Source organism: Vitis vinifera, chromosome 10, assembly GCF_030704535.1.
Source record: "Vitis vinifera cultivar Pinot Noir 40024 chromosome 10, ASM3070453v1".
In the NCBI taxonomy this organism is placed as follows: domain Eukaryota; kingdom Viridiplantae; phylum Streptophyta; class Magnoliopsida; order Vitales; family Vitaceae; genus Vitis; species Vitis vinifera.
The window spans coordinates 2,172,020-2,195,773 of record NC_081814.1 but is presented as its reverse complement, the minus strand read 5'-3'; the positions used below and the strand labels follow the sequence as shown (position 1 = coordinate 2,195,773).

Sequence of the window (23,754 nt, the reverse complement as noted above, 5' to 3'; positions counted from 1 at the left end):
AGAGGAGTGGAGGAATCTTGGCAAATTGACATCCCAGCCACATCACTGACAAAAAAGGGCCATTGGGGATGTCTAGTCTCTGAATAAAGTATTTTTAGGTGAAAGTTTGTATATATATTTAAAATTACCATTATTATAGTAAATAATTTTGTATACATTGAAATTGAAATGCCATATGGTGGAGGCCATTTCCCATATCAGCTACCAACTAGCCTTTTTTAGTGGGTTTCGCTGTGTTTTGTGCAGTAGGGCAACTAGGTGACTACCATCATGCATTCATGTTGGCATTTCATTATTTTTTGTTTCTTCTCTTTTAACCATGTCCTCTCCAAGATTTACCCCCCTTGCTCCACGGGATCGCTTTGAAATCTACAAATTCCCTTCATTTTTAAGTTTCAATCGTACTCATCAAAAGAATTATTAACGTACGCTTAAAATATAACTTAGACACCATTACAATATAATTTATCCCACTTTAAAATATTACTTTATTATAATAATTTTCAATATATCTAAGCTTGTAGAGAAGATCGATTTATTATCTTTAGAGTAACTTTTATATGTTGATTCGATGAAATTTCTTTCACGTTCGATAACGGAAGGATTGTCTTATAAGACTTGTTTGAAATCGTTTATCTAAGACCATCTCTTAATAATATAATTTTAACAATTAAAATTTTGATTTTTATTGTATATGTTAACCAAGAATTATTAGTATGTCAAATATTTGAATTTTTTTTTTTCTTTCATCAAATCATTATTACCCTAATTCAAAGCTCTTGGACACTTTAGTGGTTGTACTGACGTTGAGAAAAGTTGTGTCCAAAGTGTAATTGTAAAACACAATGTTTAAGGTTTGAAGCATTTGAAGAACGGACAGGAGGCAAAAGCCAAGGTGGGTGGGGTCCAGGGCGGTGCCGAAACGTGGGACCCATACCATCAAGGATGATCATGAACCTAACCCATGGGCCCACCAAAAATTGAAAATAAAATAAAAATTTTGCCGTGGCCAACTTTTCTTTCTTTGTTTCAACCACAATGAGAGCTGCCTTTGGCCTTTGGAAACCGCCCTTTCTAAAGATGAACCCTGTCGGGCCCCACCTGCTCGTACTTTCCAGGTAGGATCCACGTGACTCCGGGCCCACATGCAGCCGTCGGATGTGCCACGTCGGATTTGAGTCATCGTTCTGATCATGTTCCATTGTGCCATAAAAGTGCCACCCACATGTATTCTCATATTTTAATAGTGAAAATATTTTCAGCATCATTTTTTTATGGGGTAATTTATTTTATTCTCATAAGGTGCGATATAAAAACTAATTATATGATTTATAAAAACGAAATTAAATGATGTCACAAGCGTGGAGGAATTGTCTACTTCAATATATGTTCTCCCACGTTAAAATGCGTCTATTCAATTTTTCATGGGACATCATCTTCATCACAGCTCATGAGATTTATAGCCAAAATCCACGTGTTTTTCGATTAAAAGATCAATTCTAATTTCATAATGAACATTAAAATCAGATTTTTAATTTTTTTTAAATTATATGTAAAAATAATAAAATTGAATCAGACTTTATATATTAATTATTAATTAATGACGTCATCAAAATATTTATTATTATTTTTCATCTATATATGATAATTAACTATGACCCACTTTATCGCTTTTTACCTATATTTAAGTTAGACAAACAGTAACTAAACATGCCTGATGCCGCTAGTCCTAATTAGTTGTTTGTTTGAATTTTTTAAAGTGGAAGAAATGGAAAGGGTGTTTAGGTCATTTCCACGAATTGCCACGGATCCAAGGACGATGGTGGAGTTAGAGTGTGGAGAGTGTAGATCTCAATACAGATTAACATGAAATTTTGGACGTAAGTGGGTAAAAGCCTCGACGTACGTGTCGTCAGTTGTGAATATGATTCGTTGGATTTGAGTACCAATGTGGTGATTCTCTAGAAAGTTGACTACAAAATAAAAAGTTGATGTAAAGTTTGGACGGTGGGGAGTGCAGGCCAGAGTGGACCCTATTTCTCTTACATGATTTTGGAGGGTTACCGTTGGCGAATAGGGACATGGCACGGGTGCTGCTGGGCCTACGTCACCATGGGTTACGGGCCTATGGCCCTTGTGTTCGGTTGACGTGGTCGGCCCCACTGTCTGAGCTGCTGGGTTTGATCTGCAAAGGGTTCCTGTGGGTGGCCCACCAACTGAATCATTTAAGGCTTGGTGAGGTGGACCAATGGGCTTCGAGTTGTGTGGGGCCCATGAGGTAAACGGCTATACTAAACCGTCGGAAAAAAAAATTTTGGTGGGTGAACGGTTTAAACAAAAGTGAAAATTGTTTCCTTTCTATTCTTTCAATTTCTGAAATTAAAATACTGAATGTATTTTTACCTTTTTATTTTAATTTTTAATGAAATTTAAATATATTTAATCGAATTAAAATAAACCCAAATCACCGTTCATTTCAGGCTTACACCTATCTTACGGTTGCAGCCATCCTAAGGTTTAAATCATATACCCTTTCTTAGGTTTATATCTAGCATCAACATATAGGTAGACCAATAATTTATTTGACTAGAAAAAGCAATTTGATAAAAACGTAGGATAGTGAAATCATACTTACTAATATAAAAGGGACCATTAGGAGGATCCCACAAGATCCAATCTAATCTTGATGGATTGACAGTGAGTAAAGCCATGAAGAACAATAGGGAATACATGCTTTGGAGGCAATCAATCAGTGGAAAAAGCCATTAGCTTACATTTGAAACTTGATGTTTTATCAGTGCTTACCTCCAAGCATGCATTTTAAGAAAAAGCATACTAGCTTGCAAAGATTAGAGTGACACCAACCTGATTCGAGGAGGCAACGCTGGTCCATCAACCTCTATCCATGGGAAGCTTGCTTTTCTTTTCCCAAGTCCAAATCATGACTGGTCGGCGATCACTTTTTTTCTTCTTTCCCTCTTTTCCTTTTTCCAATCCGAGTTAGCAGCTAACCTGGTCCCTTGTAAAAGAGATGCCTGAGAGGTGGGCCTTTTGAGAGGCAAATGTCAATCACTGTTCTCAAAAGAAAGTTTCAGCAACCATGGGAATTAGAGGATTTACAGAATCTTTTTAGTACAGAAGCGCCCACCAAAACTTCATGGGTTCCCAATTTCACGCACTCCTCTAAGGGGTAAAGAGTGTGGTATAAGCCATAACCTGTCTATCATTCTGTAATAAAAATATTAAATAAATCACCTACCCAAACCTTAAAAGAGGATGAGGACTTCTAATTCCTACTTTGAATTAATGATAATACATATCCAAGGACGGTTCACCAACAAGCCAATGCTACAACATGTGAATATGAGGATATTTGCAGGATGGGGATATAAGGATTAAGAGATCAAGCAATTTTCTGGAGATAAAATAGTTATTAAAACTGGAAAATGTTGAAAATTTATCTGATACACAAATTAACTGTGAGACTGCAATTAAGGTGAATACTATAAAGGTGATTTCACCAGTTTTCTATGACAAAGAGTTGATAGCTGACTGGAAAGTTTCAGTTAAGCAGAAAACATAAAGAGAACCAGGCGGTGCTTGAACCCTATCTATGGAGTAGCCAATTCCATGCAGCAAAATAAATTTCAGCTGACGAGTTTTCTCAACACTGCTTCAGCTCGCTGCTCGAATTTGGGTAGGGCCCATTCATGCTGAACTATGTCGAGACTGTCTTTCTCAGCACCCAAGCTCTGACAAGAAAAGTGGAAAATTATTAGGATGGAAATCATTTTTCTGCTTTCAAGCCATTCATTAGTACTCTCTGATATCCTGTTTCAGTAAACAAAGGTGAAAAAGAAGTTTTGGGGGTTTTCCAAAGTTTATTCTTATTTCCATTATGAATAAAAGAGAACCTTTGTGTTCTTTAGACCGTGATTACAATAACTAATGAACAGAAAACATTTAAAAACCTTTTTGTTTCTCTCATCTGATTTCACTAATTTATTATCATGCAAATGAGACCAAAGTTCAGAAATATTTAGACTTAATTCCATAATTCCTTGTTTTTTTCAATAAGCAACAACATTTTTATGCCATGGTCTTGGTTGGCAGGAATAAGATCTGATTCAATAAAAGGCAAAAAGAAACAAAATTAGATGATAATATTAGATGAGCAAGGAAATCAATCAGGCAACCATAGGAAAGCTTCTTAAGATGCATCAACCTCCTAAAGGGTGGGAGTTACAAACTTGTAAGCATGCCAAACAATAGCCCTAAGACAACATTCTCAAAGTAAAATGGAAGCAAAATAACCAAGGATGAGGATGGTAAATGTTAACATGGAAAACCCCTTAAAGTGAAGGGAAAAAGCACAGAACAAGAAGCATGACTGTACTGTGAAATATGCAAGTAAAGGGGCATTAATCCTTTCCAGTGCAGATGATACCCCCAACGGCTCAACCTAATACAATCTAGCTGTTACAGGTGAACCACAAAAAGCAATAGTGGTGATTTTTTTTTTTTTTTGATAGGCACAAAAAGCAATAGTGGTGATACAACCTCCATAACCTATTACCTATCAAAAAAACAAAAAGAACCTCCATAACCTGGCTCCAAGTCTTTAATGAGTAGAACCCCTGTGACATTATCCTTTTTCCTTTTGAAAAAGGTCCCCTAAAATGGAGGGTTATTGGCTAACACTCTCAATGATGGTTTTTTAAGGCCATCATTGTAACATAGACTGTTCATGTGATGATGTTTGATGTGGTAACAACTTTATACTAGAAGAATATCAGATGGCATGATGGGGTTTTTGTTGTCACTTCTAAAAGAGAAACATCCTTTCATAAACATTAGCTTTGATGTAAACTTGCTTTCATCCCTTTTAGCCATTGGTTGAGGCATGAGAGAGAATAAGCCTTGATCTGCCAAGTAATAACCGAAATGGCAACCATTGCCTAGCTCAAGTGACTCATCATTGCCTGCTTGCCCCACCACTGGCAAATGGGCAACACAGGATGATTCCATCTTTTTGGCATTTGAGACACTTATGAATGCAGAATAACCATAACCTTCAAGACATCTGACTTTCATTGTCATGCCTAGGTGTGCAAGACATGAAGCACCTATGATGTGACTTGAGCAGCATCAAAGGCCACCACCCTCATTTAACTGAGCTGTGAATGCCAATAAATGTCACCTTGTATGGAAGGGCAAGAAGGCAGTGCAGAAGACAGCTTCCTTGATCTTAGATTCTTAATATAGACTTGTAAGAACATTAACAGAAGAACATTCAGAGGCAAGGAAGCATCTTCATTGAAAGTTGAAACAGAAACAATGGAGGGTCAATTGGCATAGGCCCGAGAAAGCCATTTTATGTCATTTCTAGATAACTTGAATTATGTAGTGTAATTTTTAGTACTTTGCTGTACCCCTTTTTTTTGTCTGCCTATTTGTTGCATATACACCAAATATAACTGAGGTTACCACCTTTCCTTAAGTTGGTCTTTACTTATAAAAGAAAGGCTAACACAAGAGAAGTCCAATTTATCTAGTCAGTCAAAGAATGCATGTCAATCTGCAATGCAGCAGCATGATATGTCATGGCCGTCCAATGAACAAGACATGTTATCCATACTCTTGAGCAGCCATATGGAGGGAATGAATAAAAGTTATGAAGAAAAGTAAAATTATCCTTCTCTTTTCAGTGGATGAAAAGTATAACCCTCTCATTTACAACTTAATTGCTCTATAAATGTTGGAACGTAATTGAAAATTTAAAAATGAGATGGGGAAGGATACAAATCACTCTTCATTCCATTTTTTTCTGATGGTTCTTGTCAAATTTTTTAGGCATTCTTTACACAAATGAGAACATTTCAACAGATACAGAACAGGAAAAAAATAACATCTTAGTAGACAAGCAGACATATTAGCGCCAGACTGTACAATAAGTCTAAGTCAAATGCGAATGCTGGCATTAAATTTCCCTCTAACACAGAGTCCAATCTTCAGTAGGGCTATGCACTACTCATGAACAGATAGAGCTGACCTATCTCACCTACCTTGGCATCTCCTTGTCCATAGAGGGCCAATCAGCCTAGATTCTAGAAGCCTTGATGAACCTATGTTTCACAACCCGTAATAACCTAACCAGTCAAATGTTGAATTCCTTTTACACTCAATAGCAAAAGCCTTCCTTGAGCTCTATCCCAAGCCATTCCTTGATAAAATTTCATCTATCCCATCATTTTGGAAACTAATAGCTCATCTTTGTTGGAGGAGGTTCAACAGAAAAGTCACCTTAGATCACTGGTTAACATATAGTATATGGTAATGTGAAAAGCTTTTCTTGATTTAACACTAGGCATGACCTTGTTGTAATGCCTTCTGAAACCAAAAGGGTATATGAGATTTATGTTCATTTGATTGGGTGTAAGAATCCACAGCTGATCATGAACAAACAAATGACATCAGCTCCCCAGCAACACTAAACAAGCATACTGTAAAAGGCCCAAGCTGGCTGGGATCACATAAGAGCTAGACACATGATTGAAAAAGCATGGACCTTATACTACTGTTGTTGGCATGAAAGAAGCAGCACATCGGTAAAAGGTGGTACCGAGGCATCAAAGGCCCTTTTTTAATTAAAAAACACAAGCATTAGACATCTATTGTTTATGCGTATGTCGCAAAAGAAGGAGATGAAACCTGACACTTGATGCCATGGTTGACAAATGAGAACCTGTCATGCCTTGGTGCCTAGGGAATGAAAGCAGTCTAAACATTCCATAATTTAAAACTATGCAGCATTTTCCAATCTTACCCCTTTCCTTCACGGTGGGCAATGGGAGAAGGATTAAATTTTGGAAAGACAAATGGTGTGGTGATGAGCTTTTGTGTGTCTTGTTCCCCTCCTTATTTGCCCTAGCTAGCTGTAAAGAGGCTTGGGTGGCGGACTTGTGGATGTACTCTAATAAGAAGGGTGTTTGGATTCCTAATTTCTCTAGACCTCTCAATGACTGGGATATTGAGACTGTGGAGTGCTTTTTTTCAAGGCTTCAAGATAAGGCGGTGGATGTGGAAGGGGAGGACAAGATGTTTTGGGTGGCAACAAAGAGTGAATCCTTCTCTATTAAGTCCCTCTACTCTATCCTTGAGGCAGGAAAGGTGGAGCCTTTTCCTTCAAGTGTAGTGTGGAATGCATGGGTTCCTCCAAAGGTGAGTTTTTTTTGCTTGGGAGACTTCGTGTGGAAAAGTTTTGACTTTAGACCAACTACAAAGGAGGGGTTGGTCTTTAGCCAAAAGATGCTCCCTTTGTTATGCTCATGAGGAGTCAATTGATCATATCCTCTTGCATTGTGGAAAAGTGAGGGTGTTGTAGGAGCTCTTGTTATCTGTTTTAAGGGTGTCTTGGGTGATCCATTCTACAATAAGAGAGACCCTTTTAGGGTGGCATGACTCTTTTGTTGGAAGAAAGTGGAAAAAAGTTTGGAGAGCAACGCTTTTATGCCCTTTTTGGATAATATAGAAAGAGATAAATAGAAGATATTTCGAGAAGTGGAGTTCTCTATTCAAATGCTGAAATTCTTGTTTTTGTGCAGCTTGTCATCTTGGTCTAATTTGTTTATAAAAAAATACAATTATGTCCTTAGACAATTTTATTGATTGGTTGGTGTCGGATTGAGGGAATTAGCATTTTTGTTTTCCTTATCCCTTTTGGCACTCTTTGGCGGTCGTTGTATATACTGTGTACTTTGGTATGCCCCTTTTGGCACTTTTTGACGACTGTTGTATACACCGTGTGTACTTTAGTGCGCCTCTTTTGGTTCTTTTATATTAATACTATTGCCATTTACTTATCAAAAAAAATTCCAATCTACCCCTTGGAAGCTCCATACTGGAATCACTAAATCCTTAGGGCATATTTCTAAAGGGAAATAATCCAATCCTCAAGACAAGAAACCAATGCTTTGAATTCCTCACAGGTTAAGTGGCCACCCACTCCAATCAAACCCCCAAATAAAAACTAAAAATAAATAAAATAAAATAATAATAATAAATCCATAGCTCATACAAATCACCTCCTACTACAAAAGAACACTTAAGACATACACCATCAGGGCACACAGGAAAACCTCAACTTATCACAGACTACAGTACATAATCCTATAGGTTTTTTACCTTCTGCTTTTTTTTTTTTTTTTTAAATTTTAGGGCATTTTCACATACTTGTGCAGTGCTGTTTCATATAAAATGAAAGAGAATAAATAGTGGCTGTTACTATGTGACACCGAGTAACCACAGGGAAAATAATATACCTTTGTAGGATCAACGCCGAACCCACTCATTTGCATCATACGCTGGGTATCATCTGTGGCTGTATCAAAACATCATATCAGCCTCTCATGAATTGAAAGAGGGTTTAATCTTTTTTTCTTAAAAAAACGTATAAAGTCTAAAGAGTACTTTGAAAAGGAGGAGAAAAGAGAGATAAATCAAATAGTTATCACACAGTTGGCCAAAGCATCATCTTAGAGTTTATAAACCAATACAAACCATTTTCTTCTCCCAGAATGAGACTAAATAAACCCCTTAATCCGAACAGGTTGAGGAAGTACCTGATAAAAGATTACAGCAAATTAGAAGACATTCAGCCCAGTGTTCTAAAGGTTAATATCAAATTCAAAGCAAAAGATTTGACAGGCTGGAAGTAATAGCTTTCTTGTTCTTGATATTAAGCAAGTACCATGAGCGACTGCTGACATAGCTAACATCTACAGTGCTCAAATCAATTCCATTTTGTAACATGGAGCGAAACCTCTGAGTCAAGGGGAAAGGTATCTTGGCTGGGGAAAAAAATAACAGATTCAGATTCTAATAATGTTGATATAAACTTGCCTATCTAAAAAATAATGTTGATATAAACAATTATACGGAAAAGTGAAGATCAATACAGCAAAAGAATAAATATAGGAATATTAAAGACTGATATTCCAAAAATTGTTGTATATGCAAAAAGAATGTCCTGATTCTGGAAAGGAGCAATTGAAAAAAAAAAGGGAAAAAGGAACAAATGGACTGAGTATTGATAGAAATACACAAGAAAAGTAATAGATTGATAACATAACAAGCAATTTGAGCCTGAAAAAAATGAGCAAGTGAAGAGCAATAAACAAAAAGCATAAAGCCCCATCTCAAGAAAACTCAAGGTTCATCAAATAGATAAATGAAACAACTCAGAAAGCCTGAACTTGATAAAGAGGTAAAAAAAAGAAAAACAGACCTGCTACAAATCCAGAGAAGAAAAAGTTAACCCAAGCAAAAGTAAGAGTCTGTCCACAAGGGTAAAAAACGGTAATTAATGGTTAGTCATCTGATCTATTACATTAAAGAATAGCAACAGAAAACACCGACAGCAATACCTGGGGAATGATCATTGAAAGGTTCTTCTTCATCATATCCATAGCCATGTTTGGATCAGAGAACATTTGTGCCTGAGCATTTTGCGCCTGACCCTTAGGAACATGCAGTAATCCATTTTCCTGCCATGGTCAAGCAAATGTGCATAAATGGCATTAGAATAACCCACAAGAGAAGGCACACTGCAAGCTAGCTTCAGTGTATGCACTCCCTCAAAAGACCTGGCTTCTATGAGTTATTACAATTGAGGCAGCCCATAAAGCAAAGCCAGCCAAAAGATACACTAAAAACATGAATTTAGAGTGATACACATTAGATCCACAAAAGTATGTTGACATGGCTATGAGAAAAGGATGAAATTTGTATTTAGTTCGGGTTTAATCAGCAACCGATATTTTGTGTTACAATGTCATCAGTTAATGTCTCACACCACGTCCGTAAGGGCCTTCATTTATCCTTCTAGATTCTTTCACCTTGAACTACACCAACGAGTTGCAGTCAAAGAAAAGGAATAATGCTCATTTGGCATGTCAAGAACCAAACCAGGTCTTGAATGAGGAAGCACTCAAACCATCTTGATGATTGCAGATCCATGGATGTTGTTATAACCTTAATACCTATGCTCAAGTTGGATAGTATATATGTAGTGGAGCATCCAGACCCTGTTCACACCTGTATATTGAACAGATGTATGCATGCATGAACCCAGCTTGCTGGGTTGGACCCATCACAACCAGATGGGTTGGACCAAAACATTTGCCACACCCAATTTTCTATAACCTTGTACTAGTGTTACATCTTACACCCATGAGTTCATTCTTTTCCTATTCATTTTTTCTTGCCTTGCTACTCATCAATCTCAACGTTTCATTCCAATTACACTCACTTTATGCACATATTGTTTCATAACAGCTTAATACATTCCCACAAAAAACAGTTGGCCTTATAATTACCACATAATTTTCCGTTCAAATTGGGAAGCATGGATTCAACCCACAACATGCTAGGAGCAACTCTCCACTTCATCCATCCTGTTCTAGTTCTGTGAGTAATGTCTGCTTTGTTATGGTCATTCTCAGAAGCACAAATCTTCACTAGACACTCATTCCTACTCATAATTTATTAATTTCAAAATGTACATCCTAGAGCTCCATCTTCCGCATCAATCCTTGAAAGGTTTAGACTTCATTTGGTTCCGAGAAAGAACCAAACTGAGGATAAAAAAAAATTAACAGCTAAAACAGTAAGAGTGAGAATAAGAACCAGACAACAGTTGGCGATTCTTGCCAGAAAAGTTTGCATAAACTAAACACAAAAGCATGAATCAATGAAAAGAAAATTTCGAAACGTTAGCTTTTGATTTTCTTTTCTTTCCTTTTTCCTCCTATAATTAGTAATGACCATCCTGATTCAGTAATCAAAACCTAAACCTTTTCATCAGTATCACATCAATTTTCTAGTCAAAACCATCAACAAAAATTTTATTAATTTTTTTTAAAAAAAAAATAAACGTACAGACACACAAACCTCGTTATTGAAGTAAACTTTCCTAGCACGAAACGACTTGGCCGGAATGTAATTCGCCGCCGCCCGCAAGTTTCGAGCCCTAACAATCACCTGCCTGAAATTAAAAAAAAAAAAAATCAAATCAGACACATGAAATCACAGGATTAGATTACGCTAACATGCAGGAGCTAGGGTTTCTAACCCTTCTCTAACGATTTTGGAATCGGGCACTTGAGAGGATCGCATGAGCTTGGAGACGAAATAGCGGAGCACCCCGATGAGAACCATCACCACCGACAGTGGTATAAGCACCCAATCTCTGATGGCCGTGTCCAACACCAGATCTTCCGCCATTGTTTCCACACACAGCTTCAGCCCTCACACGAATCGTCAATATTAGGCTTTTCCACTTCTAAACGACGCCGTTTCATTGTATTACGAACGACGTCGTTTCAATATTTATTCAGCTTATGAATTACCCAAACAGTCCCTAGTAGTTATACACTAAAAATTAAAACCATATTAATTATTTATGATTAATATTTATAATTTATTATCAATTTTCTATATAGTTTTAAAAATAAACCTGTTTGATATTGAAGCATGAAAATCAATTTACATCTTTTTAATATTTAAAATGCATTAAATAATACTTTAAGTTTAATATAATATAAAATATATTTTCAGAAAATTAAAGGGTTAATCAAAAGAAAACTAAGGGAAAGAGTATTAGGCTTTAATCCTAATTAGATTGATACATATTATTGATTAATTATCTAATAATTAACCCTTTTAATTTATTGGTAACTTAACCCAAAACCTTAACCTAGACCACCAATTTCACACTCTTATAGATATTACTAAGGTTATAAATATGGCCATGGCCCATTTGAAAATTTTAAGCTTGGTCGAGGTTGGAATGATTTTTTAACCCCAAACATGTTAAATCTCCTAAGAAATTTAGAATCTGTTTGATAGTAATTTTAGCAGACATTTTTAACTCTTTTAATACTTGAAAGATAAAAACTTTCATGCATTAGAAATGTTAGAAACACTCCGAATAATCACTACAAAATATATTCTTAATATTTTGAAATATGTAAAGCACTATCATTAAAACTAAGCTCTTTTCACGTGTATAAGTAAAATAATTAAATTTTGGATCTCAAGTTCAGATTAAAAGTGTAAGTAAAAAAAAAAAACAAGAACTTAATTAAATTAATTCATTTTTCAACAATTGCAAATTTTAAAATTTTGAAAATTAATTATATCAGTTTAGTTTTTGTTTTCTTGTTTCCAAACTCCTAACAATTGAACCAAATCAATATTAAAAAACTTTCATTTCTTGTAATTTATAATTATTTATTTGATAATTTATTTTATATTTACTAATATATATATATATATATATATATATATATATATATATATATATAGTGACTCTATTAAAATAATTCATTATTATTATACTATTATCGTATTAATATTTAAATACATCCATTATATTTTAAATATATCTTGAACTTCAAATTCTAAGTAAATTTTAATTACTTTTAAAAACAAATTGAAATAAACGTATAAATTAATTTGCATCCAATTGATCATATAAACCAAACCAACCTTAAACAAACTTGATTGGTTGGTTTTTCTATCACTAAAAGATGAATTCAACTAATTTTTTTCCCCAAAAACCAACTGAACCGGGCCATTTTACAATCAACTCAAAAGACTAGCATGGGCCAAGCCATAAAGGCAACCCGAGTCCAGCCCGAACCCAAACTATGAGGCCGGACCACACAAGCCTGGATATAAGTATAGCATAATGGCCTATAAAGCTTATTGCAAAACACAAGTTAAGCATCTTCAGCGCTACAAGCTTCTTCATTTCTTCCTAAAATGCATTAAAAGCGGGTAACTCTTTATACAAATAAATGCTCACCAGTTCGAGTCCCCTCAGGGTTATTGGAGGTTTATTTGATCATTAACTTCAAAGCCCCGTGAGATTAGTCGAGGTGCGCGTAGAACATTCACAGTTATCAGGAAAAAAAAAAAAGAAATACACCCTTTATACAGATAAATGGGACTAGGGTAAAAACAATATGAAATGAAAATACGTACAACAATGTCTTTTCAATAAATACCAAAAAATACACTTCTATATTACAGCAGGCCCATTAAAAAAAATACAAGTGATAGATTTGTATTTAAATAGTGTAGTATTGTTTGCACTTTGCAGGGTCCCAAAGGTACTAGATCCTTGGCTTGGTTCATACCTGCGGTCGGTTGATTCTTTTACATGTTCTCTAAGTATTCCCCCTGGATTTTCTCCCACACAGCATTCTGTTCCCTCTTAATTTTATTTTTTTACTGAATTCCAAGCTCATCTCATCAACCCAATCCTTCAAAAATGGGCTTAATCTCCTTCCCCACCAATGTATTCTGCCGCAGACCACTGTCGATCTCTCCTCCATTGCGAACCAAATCAAGTTGTTCGTACAATCCTTGGCTTAATCTGAAGTCCATTCTGAAGAGACAGCCTCAAAGAGCTCAAGTTTTCAATGATCCTCTTCTGTCATTGTCGAACCAGGCTGTGGTTCAGAGGGGCTTGTCTTTAAGGCGCAAACGCTTACCGCCGGTAGTGTCGTGCAGTTCTGAAAGCACAGGGCCAAGGGAAGAAGATAACAGAGCTCTGGAAGCAGTCCAGAAGCTTTACACTGCTATTAAGAACAAAAATGTGAAGGAAGTCTCAGATGTAATTGGAGATGAATGCCGATGTTTCTGCAATTTTATCTCAGCGTCCCAACCCTTCCATGGAAAGAAGGTAGGTGATCAATTTCAAAGGATCATCACCCATCATTTCTTTTTTTTTTTTCACTCTTTATCAGTTGGTATATATGAAATGGGATTGAGATTAAACCAGTAGTGCTGGGTGGTAACGAGGATGGTGGGGTGTTTTTTCTTGCAGCAAGCGTTGGAATTTTTCGATCATCTGATGAAAATCTTGGGAGATCATGCTTCAATCAAATTTTCCTTTACAATGCATGATGGGATGGCCGTTGGAGTTACATGGAGACTAGGTAATGAAATTCTGTCATTTCATATGACTGGAGTTGTTAGGAGTTGTTCTTAGTCTCCCACCTTATGTTGGTTTTCTCTGCAGAATGGAAAAACAATCCGGTGCCTCTGGGAACTGGTTTCAGCTACTACGTGTGCCAAGAATACCGAGGGAGGGTGGTGATAAAGTAAGACATGTAATAGAAGATGACAATCTAGTAATAGATTCAAGGCAACGTATAAATCTATTAAAAAGTGCTTCCAAAATTCCATGCAGTCATCTCTCTAATTGACATTGATTTTACAATCACCCTCATTTGACAACATCTCCATGTGTTTTATGAGATTTACTACATCTGATAAATAAACATGCATTAACTTTAGAATCATCTTCATGCTGACACTACGTCTCATTAGATTTCGAGGTTGATAAATAAAAAATTGATCGGTTAAAAGGATGAAATAATCCTTTTATTTGTGAATTTAACCATGTCTATATTTTTACTTAAAAAAATAACTGATTTTTGATATATATGTCCTTTCTCATTTTAAGTATTTATATGTAATTTTAAAACCAAAGATTATTTTTACTAAAAAAAAAAAAGGGGGATATATTTATCAAAATGAGGTCAAAAAAGAATAGAAGGCTAAATTTTCAAATCTAGATTTTCAATGACCCCTCATGAAATAAAGACTCTTATTATTGGTCAGTTAATCGAGAGTGTTAATCAAATGGGAGTTTAAATGAGTCATTTCGATTATTAAAATATATCTTTTGGTCCTCCCCAAACAATTATTCAAAATAGCACTTTCGGCCACATGTTTTATCATTATTGTTATTATTATTATTTTTTGAATGAGAAAAAGGAAGATAGTTTGAAACCGTATTTTAATCAATGGCTTAGTGTATATTTAGAAACTGTACCTTAAAATTCCAACTTTAGTATAGATTTAAAAATCACATTTTGAAATTACTATCTAATTTGTATAGAAGTCGTATTTTCAAAATGTAGTTTCAAACTAATTTAAAGAAAATGTTAGACAAGGTTCATATAAACAATAATTTTAAAACATATCTAAAGTAATTAGAGGACCAATATGATTCAAATGTGTTGAAAATGATATGGATTGTATCAAAGCTTAACCCTAAATTGATGGGAGGGTCTTTTTCTCTTCTCATGAGGGTATCCATGATGGGATAAATGTATGTAGGATGATTATGAAATATTGAGTAGGAAAAGAATATCTGATATTATATAGTAGGCTCTAACTCCTTGTTTAAAAGCATTTCAGCCTTAAACCTAGATTGAATAATATCTACTCAAGAAAGAACGGGGTCACGAAAGTTCATCTTCCTTTACTAGTCTCTTCAACAGAACTTTCTATCAGACCAACCTATAATTTGTCATCTCTGAACTGAATCTTTGTTTCAATGATTCAGGAACGTTAATATGCTTATGGACCCGCTGATTCACCTTGGACCCCTGAGGCTGGTAAGCCATTTGAAAGTTTTTTCACTTGTTTGTGGACTTCTTTGTGGGCTTTGATGCATATGTTTTTCCCTTTTTCTGCAGAGAATTGCGGGGATAGTGACGCTCGTAATGGACAAGTTTGGGCACTTAACCTTCGAGGGTAAGAGAAAGAAAGATATATACATGTTTCTCATTCTCTCCTTCACCTTTGCCATACTGTTCTTTCTAATAACGGCTTCCCATTAAGCCATGGCATAAGGTCCAGAGCATAGTTCTCCCTCTTCCCTTCAATAAAATTCCTTTTGTAATGGACAGTAAGCATGAAAATATGAACTCCAATGGAAATTGCTGCTATTTTATTATGCATTACACACATCATTCTTCATAATTCCAGACAAAATTGAGGCTAGATTGTCTCTAAAGTACTTAGCCTCTACTGATGATAAACCAGCATACTTCTAGACATGAGAAAGTAGAGCTGCAGCAAGTTGATATTGAAGTACTTCAAGGACCTGCAGAGCAAGAACTGAGAAATGAGCATTCTTGATATGATATGGTTATCGTTCTTGATATGGTAGATGCAGGGCTAGGAGGCTTACCGTCACATTCGGGTGGTGGGTTGAGGCCACACTTCTTGGGCAAGGCCATGGCAAGTCCAGGGTTGACGCCAAAGTTGGGGAGGGCATGCTTGTAGCTGCACAAGCAGTGCATATCGGCCTTTTGGATGACTGCACAACACTCTTTAGTAGGAGGGGATGGTGATGGGCCTCGAATTGCAGGGAGGCACTGAGCCAGCTGGGTTGAGTCCATGCTGCATATGGTCATGGACTTGGCTCCACCCACCACTGCAACAAGCACTACCACTATCACCCCCAGCACAAAACCAATGTCAGTAGTCCTAGCCATGGCTTCTCTCCAACCCAAGTCACAGATGAGAAGTTTGTTTTATTTTAGAGCCAATTTATAGCGTTTTGGAGTAGGAAATTGGAACTTGAAACTTGGTTTTTGTTGAGTCACGAGGGACCATAACCACAGGCTATGGGAATACAGCAAAAGAGCTGTCATCCAAAAGATGATCAGTATAGTGCAAATATGCTACATGTGGCATAGTTTTCCCCAGATGAGCTTTAGAACTATTATGAGGATGGGGTTGAGAGAGAGAGGCTCAGAGAGACACAGATGCTCTTGGGAAGGTAAGGTGTCTTAGAGAGACTGCAATGGGGCACACTGCCCCTTAGCCTCTGCCATTCTTTGGGACTGCAAAGACTCATCACAAGACTCTCAAACCATTCCATCTCTCCTTCAGTTTGTTTCTTGATGCTCATAAACTAAGAGCTTATTTAGTAGTAATCCTAAGAAGCATTTCTAGTCTTTCTAGTGCCTAAAAACAGTTCTTTTGATAAAAAAAAATTAAGCACTAGAAATGTTAGAAACACTACTTATAATCATTACCAAATGGAGTCCAAGTTCCTATCATAATTGAATTATGATGCAAGATGAGATCCAAAAATTCAAGTTTGATAATAATCCATTGGTAAATAGTAAAAAAAAAAAATGTGATATGGAGTGTTCAAATGTTACAAATTCTAGTACTTACTAGAAGTTTTATAACATAGAACCGAAACTATGAACTGTGCCAAATTGAAATTACATATTTGCTCCTGTCAAATGATCTTTACCCTTTTGGGAAAGAAAAATATCAATATAACCCCAGAGTCCTGAATTTCTTCATTTACATCCAATATTGCCTACAGCCATACCCCCATTTTCTTCCTCTAATATGTTTGAATTGTCAATCAAACTTCGAAGACATTTCCATTAGGTGGGGCTTGTTATAGACAAGCTATGAGGAAGCCGTTTTGAATCAAACTTTGATCAATTACGTTCAAACATTGTAACATTCAAACAAAAATAAATAAAAATCATACAGAATAGAAAGCAACCCTGTGTTCATGCATAATCCATGTGAATTTAGAAAACTCACTTGTCATAGTAGTCCAAAAACCACTGAGAAGGAATCAGAGTTTAAAATTCAGAAACTTTTTTTGTTTTGATTTGAACCATTTCAATATTTCGTATATTCCCATTTCATGTCTAAATTTAACATTTAGTTTGACAAGATTTCAGGAAATTCCATCCTGATTCCAGCTGGGTCCATGCTGAAAAACCAACTGCCTCCATGTGCTAATTGAAACAGAACAGCTCCTGGCATGTAATATCATATATTCGTCACTACCAGGATGTTAGAGGTGTTAAACATTCCATTGTGGTTAGGCATTGGCACGAGAAAGTGACCAAAGATGACAGAGAAAAAACCCAAACCCAAGATCAGGGCATAAAGACAAGATATTCCCTACCACTAGCCCAAGTACATTTTCATTCTAATTAGAAACAACCAAGTTTACACCTAAACATGTTAATGCACAAAAAAAAAGAGGAACAAAAGACTTCTTCAGTGTGTGTCATACCATCACAAGTAACCACAATGCAACACCCCCCCCCTCCACCTGCAATAAAGCAAGAAGGTAGGATTCTATCAGATTTTTTTTTTTTTTCTCTTACCATATATCAATCCACAAGTAAAAGAATTAGTACTTGACCAAGAGGGAAAATCTATAAACACATCAAAAAGTTGACACCAGAAAATATTACCTCAGACAAATATGGTTTCACAATAATAAATGCATGGAAGAAATTCCTGAGGACAAACTCAAACTAATTGTCTGAAAAGCCAATGCCAGGCTCATTGAGTAAACTAAATGTGCCTTAACAGCAAACAATTGGATCTTTTGACTGGCCCAAGGACTCATCAACTCAAAGTTTATGAAATAGATAATTGGGTTGTTGAATCAGAAAAAATACTAATAATAATAAAGAAAGAAAAAAACACGCACACACACACTATATGATGATGATGCTAAAAACTTGCTGATATTGTTAATTTTACACTTCCTTTTACTCAATGAAATGGTAACAAGGAGACAGCTGACTAGAACTTGATCATTTAGTTCAGGCAGTATCAGACACTCAGGACCTCAGGCTGAAGCTTCAGAACTACAGCCTGAACTAACAGTGATAAGAAAGTTACTAGTATCTGAATGTGAAAGAAGATGGAGATCCCAAGAGAAGTGAAGCTCCAACTAGCCCTCAAAACTGCATTGAGTTTGAGATTCATGAACCCCTAAATGCTTCATCAGATAAAAACACTCTAATATAAGCACCATCAGAACCAAGCAGAGCAACTATAAAGGAGAATCCTAATGTGAGTGAGGAAAGGATGAAACATGCTCCTCTCAAAAGTCAGCAATTAAAGAGGAAACTATAGCAGATATATGGTCTAAAGGAAAGCCTAAAAGAAATGAACTAAAATTTTAGAGGGTTAATACATACCAGTCAACATGACCAAACATCAAGATCGCTTGAACAAATGATGGCGCGCTAACATCTCAGATACCCCCAGTGCAGAAATACTTTCACATCCAAAGAGCTCCTGAAGCTTTGCATCACATAGTATTGCCATCGAATTTAGAGGATCCTAAAAGTGACAAACAAAACCACCTTAAAAGCCAATGCACTTTTTTCACTAACTGGAATTTCTAAATAATAATAGGCTACCACCCAAAAAAATAAACAGAACAGTAGTATGGAAAAAATGAAAAAAATTGTAAGTATGAACATTTTATGGAAACAGATGCATAAATGCTAAGAATTGCTCAATGATGCATAAATCCTTTTCCTTAAATATCTACAGAACAACGTGATTCAACTAGAAAGGAGTTAACAGGGCGGAATCTGAGGGGTCATCAAGAACTGGAGATTCAAATTATCACACAGCTACAAATTGCCTGACACGGGATGGACAACAAGAAAAAAGATTATTTCAAGCACGTAGACATAATGATGCATAGACATGAATTTATGGAAACAGATGCATAAATGCTAAGAATTGCTCAATGATGCATAAATCCTTTTCCTTAAATATGTACAGAACAACGTGATTCAACTAGAAAGGAGTTAACAGGGCGGAATCTGAGGGGTCATCAAGAACTGGAGATTCAAATTATCACACAGCTACAAATTGCCTGACACGGGATGGACAACAAGAAAAAAGATTATTTCAAGCACATAGACATAATGATGCATAGACATGAATGATAAGGCCAAATATGGTAACAAAATATGAACTGCTTATTTCAGCTTTCTTTGTAAAACAGCATAGCATATGATGAAATATCTACAGCATAGACACCTCATGACAAAGGCAAGAGAATGAAGTGTAACTCTGAGACACATCTTTTAAGGCCATCTAATGTAATTTAGAATAGACATAGCAACACTTCTAGCAAACCATGCAAGAGTTAACTGCAAAAACCAAAAAAGCTACAAGTAACAGTTTGCTTTTCCTTACTATTCATTTTTCTTATTAGCAAATAACCTCTCCACAAGGGACATGAGCTTTATGAAATAACAGGCTGGACAATAGTGGATGCAAAACAATCAGACATTTTACACTTTTGAAATATAAGGTGTATAAGAAACTATAAATAGAGAGAATAATCATGACAGAAAAAGAAACTTGAAATCAAGTAAGAAAGGCACGACATGTGCACCTTATACCCACCTCTAATTGGTTGACCTTTATGTACTCCCAAACACGCCTTAGGGCCTCTTCTTGGAGCATCTCCCTTTCTCCAGTACCAAAAAACGTGGCAAGTGCATCAGATATCATTACAGGAGATGGACTGGCTTCACTACTTTCAGTTGCAGACTCAACATCCACCTTCAACCGTTTAGCTTGACTGGATTCTCCTGCAAACAAAAACAACAAACAAAAGTCTTAATCAAAGTCTTTATTCTTAGGACCAAACCATGTCATATGTTGTAACCATTAACATACTTGAAGGTTCAAGCGGAATGATATGTTTAGCAAGCAACTTATTCATCTTGAACATATCAGTAGAATCTGTCTCAAACACCAAGCGGAGGGCATCATCACAAATTATCTTTCGCTTGTTACTAGGATCTTGGAGGTTGTTTTTCCTAATGTATGCCCAAAGCTGCTTCACAATCTGAACCAAGCAAGGTGGAGTTCAAGGGTTACTTCAAGATATTCTATAACTACTTCACAAAACCTGATAAGTGAGCCTGATAAAGAGAAAGTTCATTTCTATGAGAATAAGAACCTGTGTCCTTGGCATGGTTGGCTCGCCAACAACAGCCTGAAGTTCAGTTGAAACCCCACAGACTTTGTTTAGACCCCCCGAGCCACCTCTTCTTTTGGCTGCAGCTGGAGCACTGCAATTAAACCATAATACAGACACATCAAATTTTTACCCTTTTCTTGAAAAATTAAATGAAGGTTGCAGATTCATACATAGAAAGAAAGAGCAATGCCAAATTGTAATGCATATATAATGTTGTAGTGAGACAAAATACCAATCTTCAGCTAAAAGAACTTCTGTTAAACTTAGAAATAAATCTATCTCTAGCAGAGGTAGAAAGTTATTTGACATGGTTTGGCCATAATGGGTGCACCACTGACAAGAAGCAGCAAATTGCAATAATTTAACATAAGTATGAATCTAGATAAATAGGATAGCAGGCTCGGATTTGTATAGCCAATGCTTTCTCCTTGACTACAATTTAAAATAAAAACTACAAAAAAAAATGACAGTTTTATTATTATTATTATTATTATTATTATTTTATTTCAGTCCATTTTTAATTAACAATCTGTATTTAAATTAGAACTAATAAACAAGTTGGATTTTATTTAATATAAATAATTTAGAATGGATTCTTGGAAGTGTTTCCTAATACTTGAGATTTTTGAAGTGTTAGAAAGGTTGAACGCACTTCCTAAAATTTGCAACTGAATTTTCAGATCAGTAATAAATATTCCAAAAATTAGTAAAAATAAAATAAAAATGGAATTAGGGGGAAAAAAAAACAGAAACCAAAGAGCGAATTTGCCCGATTTAAGACAAATTCCAAAGCAACCCATGTGCATTTTGAACAGCTAGTACAGTTTTGGCTCGTGAAAACAAAATATTCTACCCGAAACCCTAATTACGAAACCAAAGAAACTTCAACAAAAACTGGGTCGCTTTACACAAAACATAAAATTACAACCCTAACCATGAAATTGAACCAAACAAACCCTAGAATCAACATTTCCGCCAAACCAAACAAAACCAACCCAACACATTGGGGAAAAACAGACCTTTCTTTGGGCGCTTGGGCGGCGACACTAGCTGCATTCTGCAGAAAGGCTTCACCTTTCGGCAGGTGATGCGGCTGCGTCTGCGGCTGCGGCTGCGGCTGCGTCTGCGTCTGCGGCTGAGGCTGGGGGAGGGGGTACAGGAAGTTGAGGTCTTCCGGCGGTGGGCGGTGGTGCTGAAGGGCAAAATGGGAAGGGATTTGGGGGTGGGGACTGAGGAATTGGGGGTGTTGCTGGAGGGCAAAATGGTCTTTTGGGGGAAGGGGCTGAGGGTGAGACCGGAGCAGGAAACTGATCTGGTCTCTGATGAAGACAGCCTTATGGGACAGGTCGAGCCCTAGTTTGGCTTCCAGCTGCTTAACGATGCCGTTTAAGGAGGTGAATGAGTTGGGCTCAGACTGACGGAGCAGTGTCTCCACACCTTTCGCGATATCTTGATCCGACACCATAGCTTCACCTTCATATATTAACCGAAAAAACGGACTCTCCAACGGTTCTCTCCCTTCTCTCTGTCTCTCTCCACTGCACTCTCTCTCTTTCACCTCTCTTCTCCCTTTCTCTCTCACTCTTTATAATCCTGAAATGACGAAATTGCCCCACCATCGGTTTAAACTCTCTTTGCTTTAAAGTACTGTATTACCCTCATGAATCGTTGGATCTGATGAAGAGGAGGAGGTCATTAAAGTAATTTCCAAAAAGTTACAGGTAGTATCTCTTTTTTAAAATAAAGATAAAGATGACAGATAAAGAAAAAGTGACGAACCGAAATGGAACGTTCCTATCTTTTGCGGCAGATTTAAAAGTGCTTCCAAATTACCTTTCTACCCTCACTGGTCATCCGTTCGGGGCTTGCATTATGGGGATAGTGGTGACATTTTGGTCAAGTTGGAATAGATAGTCTGGACCGTTGGTTGGGGATACAAGTGAGTTTGGTCAACAACTTGGAAGTGGTGTGTGTGTTTGAGAAATGAGAAGTCGCTTGATCCAACGGCTGAGAATGGAGTTCTGTGGATTGGGAGTTTAGAAAAGCATGCCCCATGAAGTTTGGTGTATGTCCTCACCAATCTTGCCTCTTTGCTTTGATTCTCACAGCTCTGAATGAGCTAAGCTGAAAATGAGTGGTGGATTATTCAATTTGAATTAAATTTTTCCTTAATTCAAAGTTTTGCTTGTGTAAAAACTAAAAAGATCTTAGAAGGCATTAAATAATAATATCCTATGATATTAAAAGGTAGGGTTATCTGGTCATTAAATTCTTCCTTTATATGTTTGATTTTTATCATAATTTCTTTAATTTTTTTACTCTCTTAGAGCAATAAAAAATAGTAACTATTTTTAACATTAAATGAAAAAAAAAATAGAAAACATATCTGATAAACATATTTTTCAATAGGTATTTAAAAAAAAATGAGAATTATAAAAAATGATAGACTAAAAGTGATAATGATAAAAAAGGATCACTTCTTATTATAAGACAGTTTTAATATTTGAATGTGATTTTTTATATTATTCATCTACAATTTTATCTTATTGGACAACAACTTTATCTTACTGATAAGGACTATTAATTACGTGCATACCTTATTTCCTAAAAACGATGGCACATGTTGATGAGATTAGTTTCTAAAATAAAAGTCAAAGATAATAGATAAATCTTTTTTATTTTATGGTGAAAACAATTTAATAAATTGTGTATTATTAATATAGTGTATTATTTTATATTAATATTATGAATTATTTTTCACGGAGACATCAATTTAGTATATTAGTAAAGAATGATTTAATAAACTTTTCATCACTCTTTTGCTTATGAGGGGTTGAAAAAAGGTTTAAAAAAAAGAAAAAGAAAAATAAATAAAATACACATATATAATCAAGAAAAATAGGTAAAAGAAAAAATAGTAATAAATTAAAATAAAATAATTATATTTTTATTTTATTATAAGAATTAAGTTATTTATAATATATATATATATTTTGTATTGCTCGTGACCAAGTAAAAACTTTGTTATCCTAATAGAATATACAATTATTTTTTTTTACGAGTAATTCAATTGTATAACGCTCAACTATTCACTT

At 35.9% G+C, this 23,754-nt stretch overlaps 4 protein-coding genes across 4 annotated transcripts; 1 reads left to right on the top strand and 3 right to left on the bottom strand.

The window, feature by feature from the left end:
• Positions 1 to 3,411: 3,411 nt before the first annotated feature.
• On the bottom strand, positions 3,412 to 11,401 carry LOC100853397 (uncharacterized). Its single transcript, XM_003634969.4, has 8 exons — positions 11,132 to 11,401; positions 10,951 to 11,044; positions 9,426 to 9,545; positions 9,287 to 9,335; positions 8,750 to 8,849; positions 8,560 to 8,621; positions 8,322 to 8,380; positions 3,412 to 3,752 (listed from the first exon to the last, which is right to left on the bottom strand). The coding sequence occupies exons 1-8, from the start codon at positions 11,281 to 11,283 to the stop codon at positions 3,648 to 3,650; spliced, it is 741 nt and encodes a 246-aa protein (XP_003635017.1). The 5' UTR covers positions 11,284 to 11,401; the 3' UTR covers positions 3,412 to 3,647.
• A 1,851-nt stretch (positions 11,402 to 13,252) lies between these two features.
• Positions 13,253 to 15,812, top strand: LOC104878113 (uncharacterized). The gene is made up of 5 exons (XM_010647888.3): positions 13,253 to 13,750; positions 13,895 to 14,006; positions 14,090 to 14,171; positions 15,425 to 15,476; positions 15,558 to 15,812. The coding sequence occupies exons 1-5, from the start codon at positions 13,337 to 13,339 to the stop codon at positions 15,699 to 15,701; spliced, it is 804 nt and encodes a 267-aa protein (XP_010646190.1). The 5' UTR covers positions 13,253 to 13,336; the 3' UTR covers positions 15,702 to 15,812.
• LOC104878114 (putative lipid-transfer protein DIR1) lies at positions 15,785 to 17,529 on the bottom strand. The gene is made up of 2 exons (XM_010647889.3): positions 16,055 to 17,529; positions 15,785 to 15,967 (listed from the first exon to the last, which is right to left on the bottom strand). Exons 1-2 carry the CDS (start codon positions 16,359 to 16,361, stop codon positions 15,960 to 15,962), a joined length of 315 nt encoding a protein of 104 aa, XP_010646191.1. The 5' UTR covers positions 16,362 to 17,529; the 3' UTR covers positions 15,785 to 15,959.
• A 114-nt stretch (positions 17,530 to 17,643) lies between these two features.
• On the bottom strand, positions 17,644 to 22,321 carry LOC100853436 (uncharacterized). The gene is made up of 6 exons (XM_003634970.4): positions 21,679 to 22,321; positions 20,639 to 20,750; positions 20,353 to 20,524; positions 20,077 to 20,264; positions 18,846 to 18,990; positions 17,644 to 17,962 (listed from the first exon to the last, which is right to left on the bottom strand). Exons 1-5 carry the CDS (start codon positions 22,122 to 22,124, stop codon positions 18,865 to 18,867), a joined length of 1,044 nt encoding a protein of 347 aa, XP_003635018.2. The 5' UTR covers positions 22,125 to 22,321; the 3' UTR covers positions 17,644 to 17,962; positions 18,846 to 18,864.
• Positions 22,322 to 23,754: the final 1,433 nt, after the last annotated feature.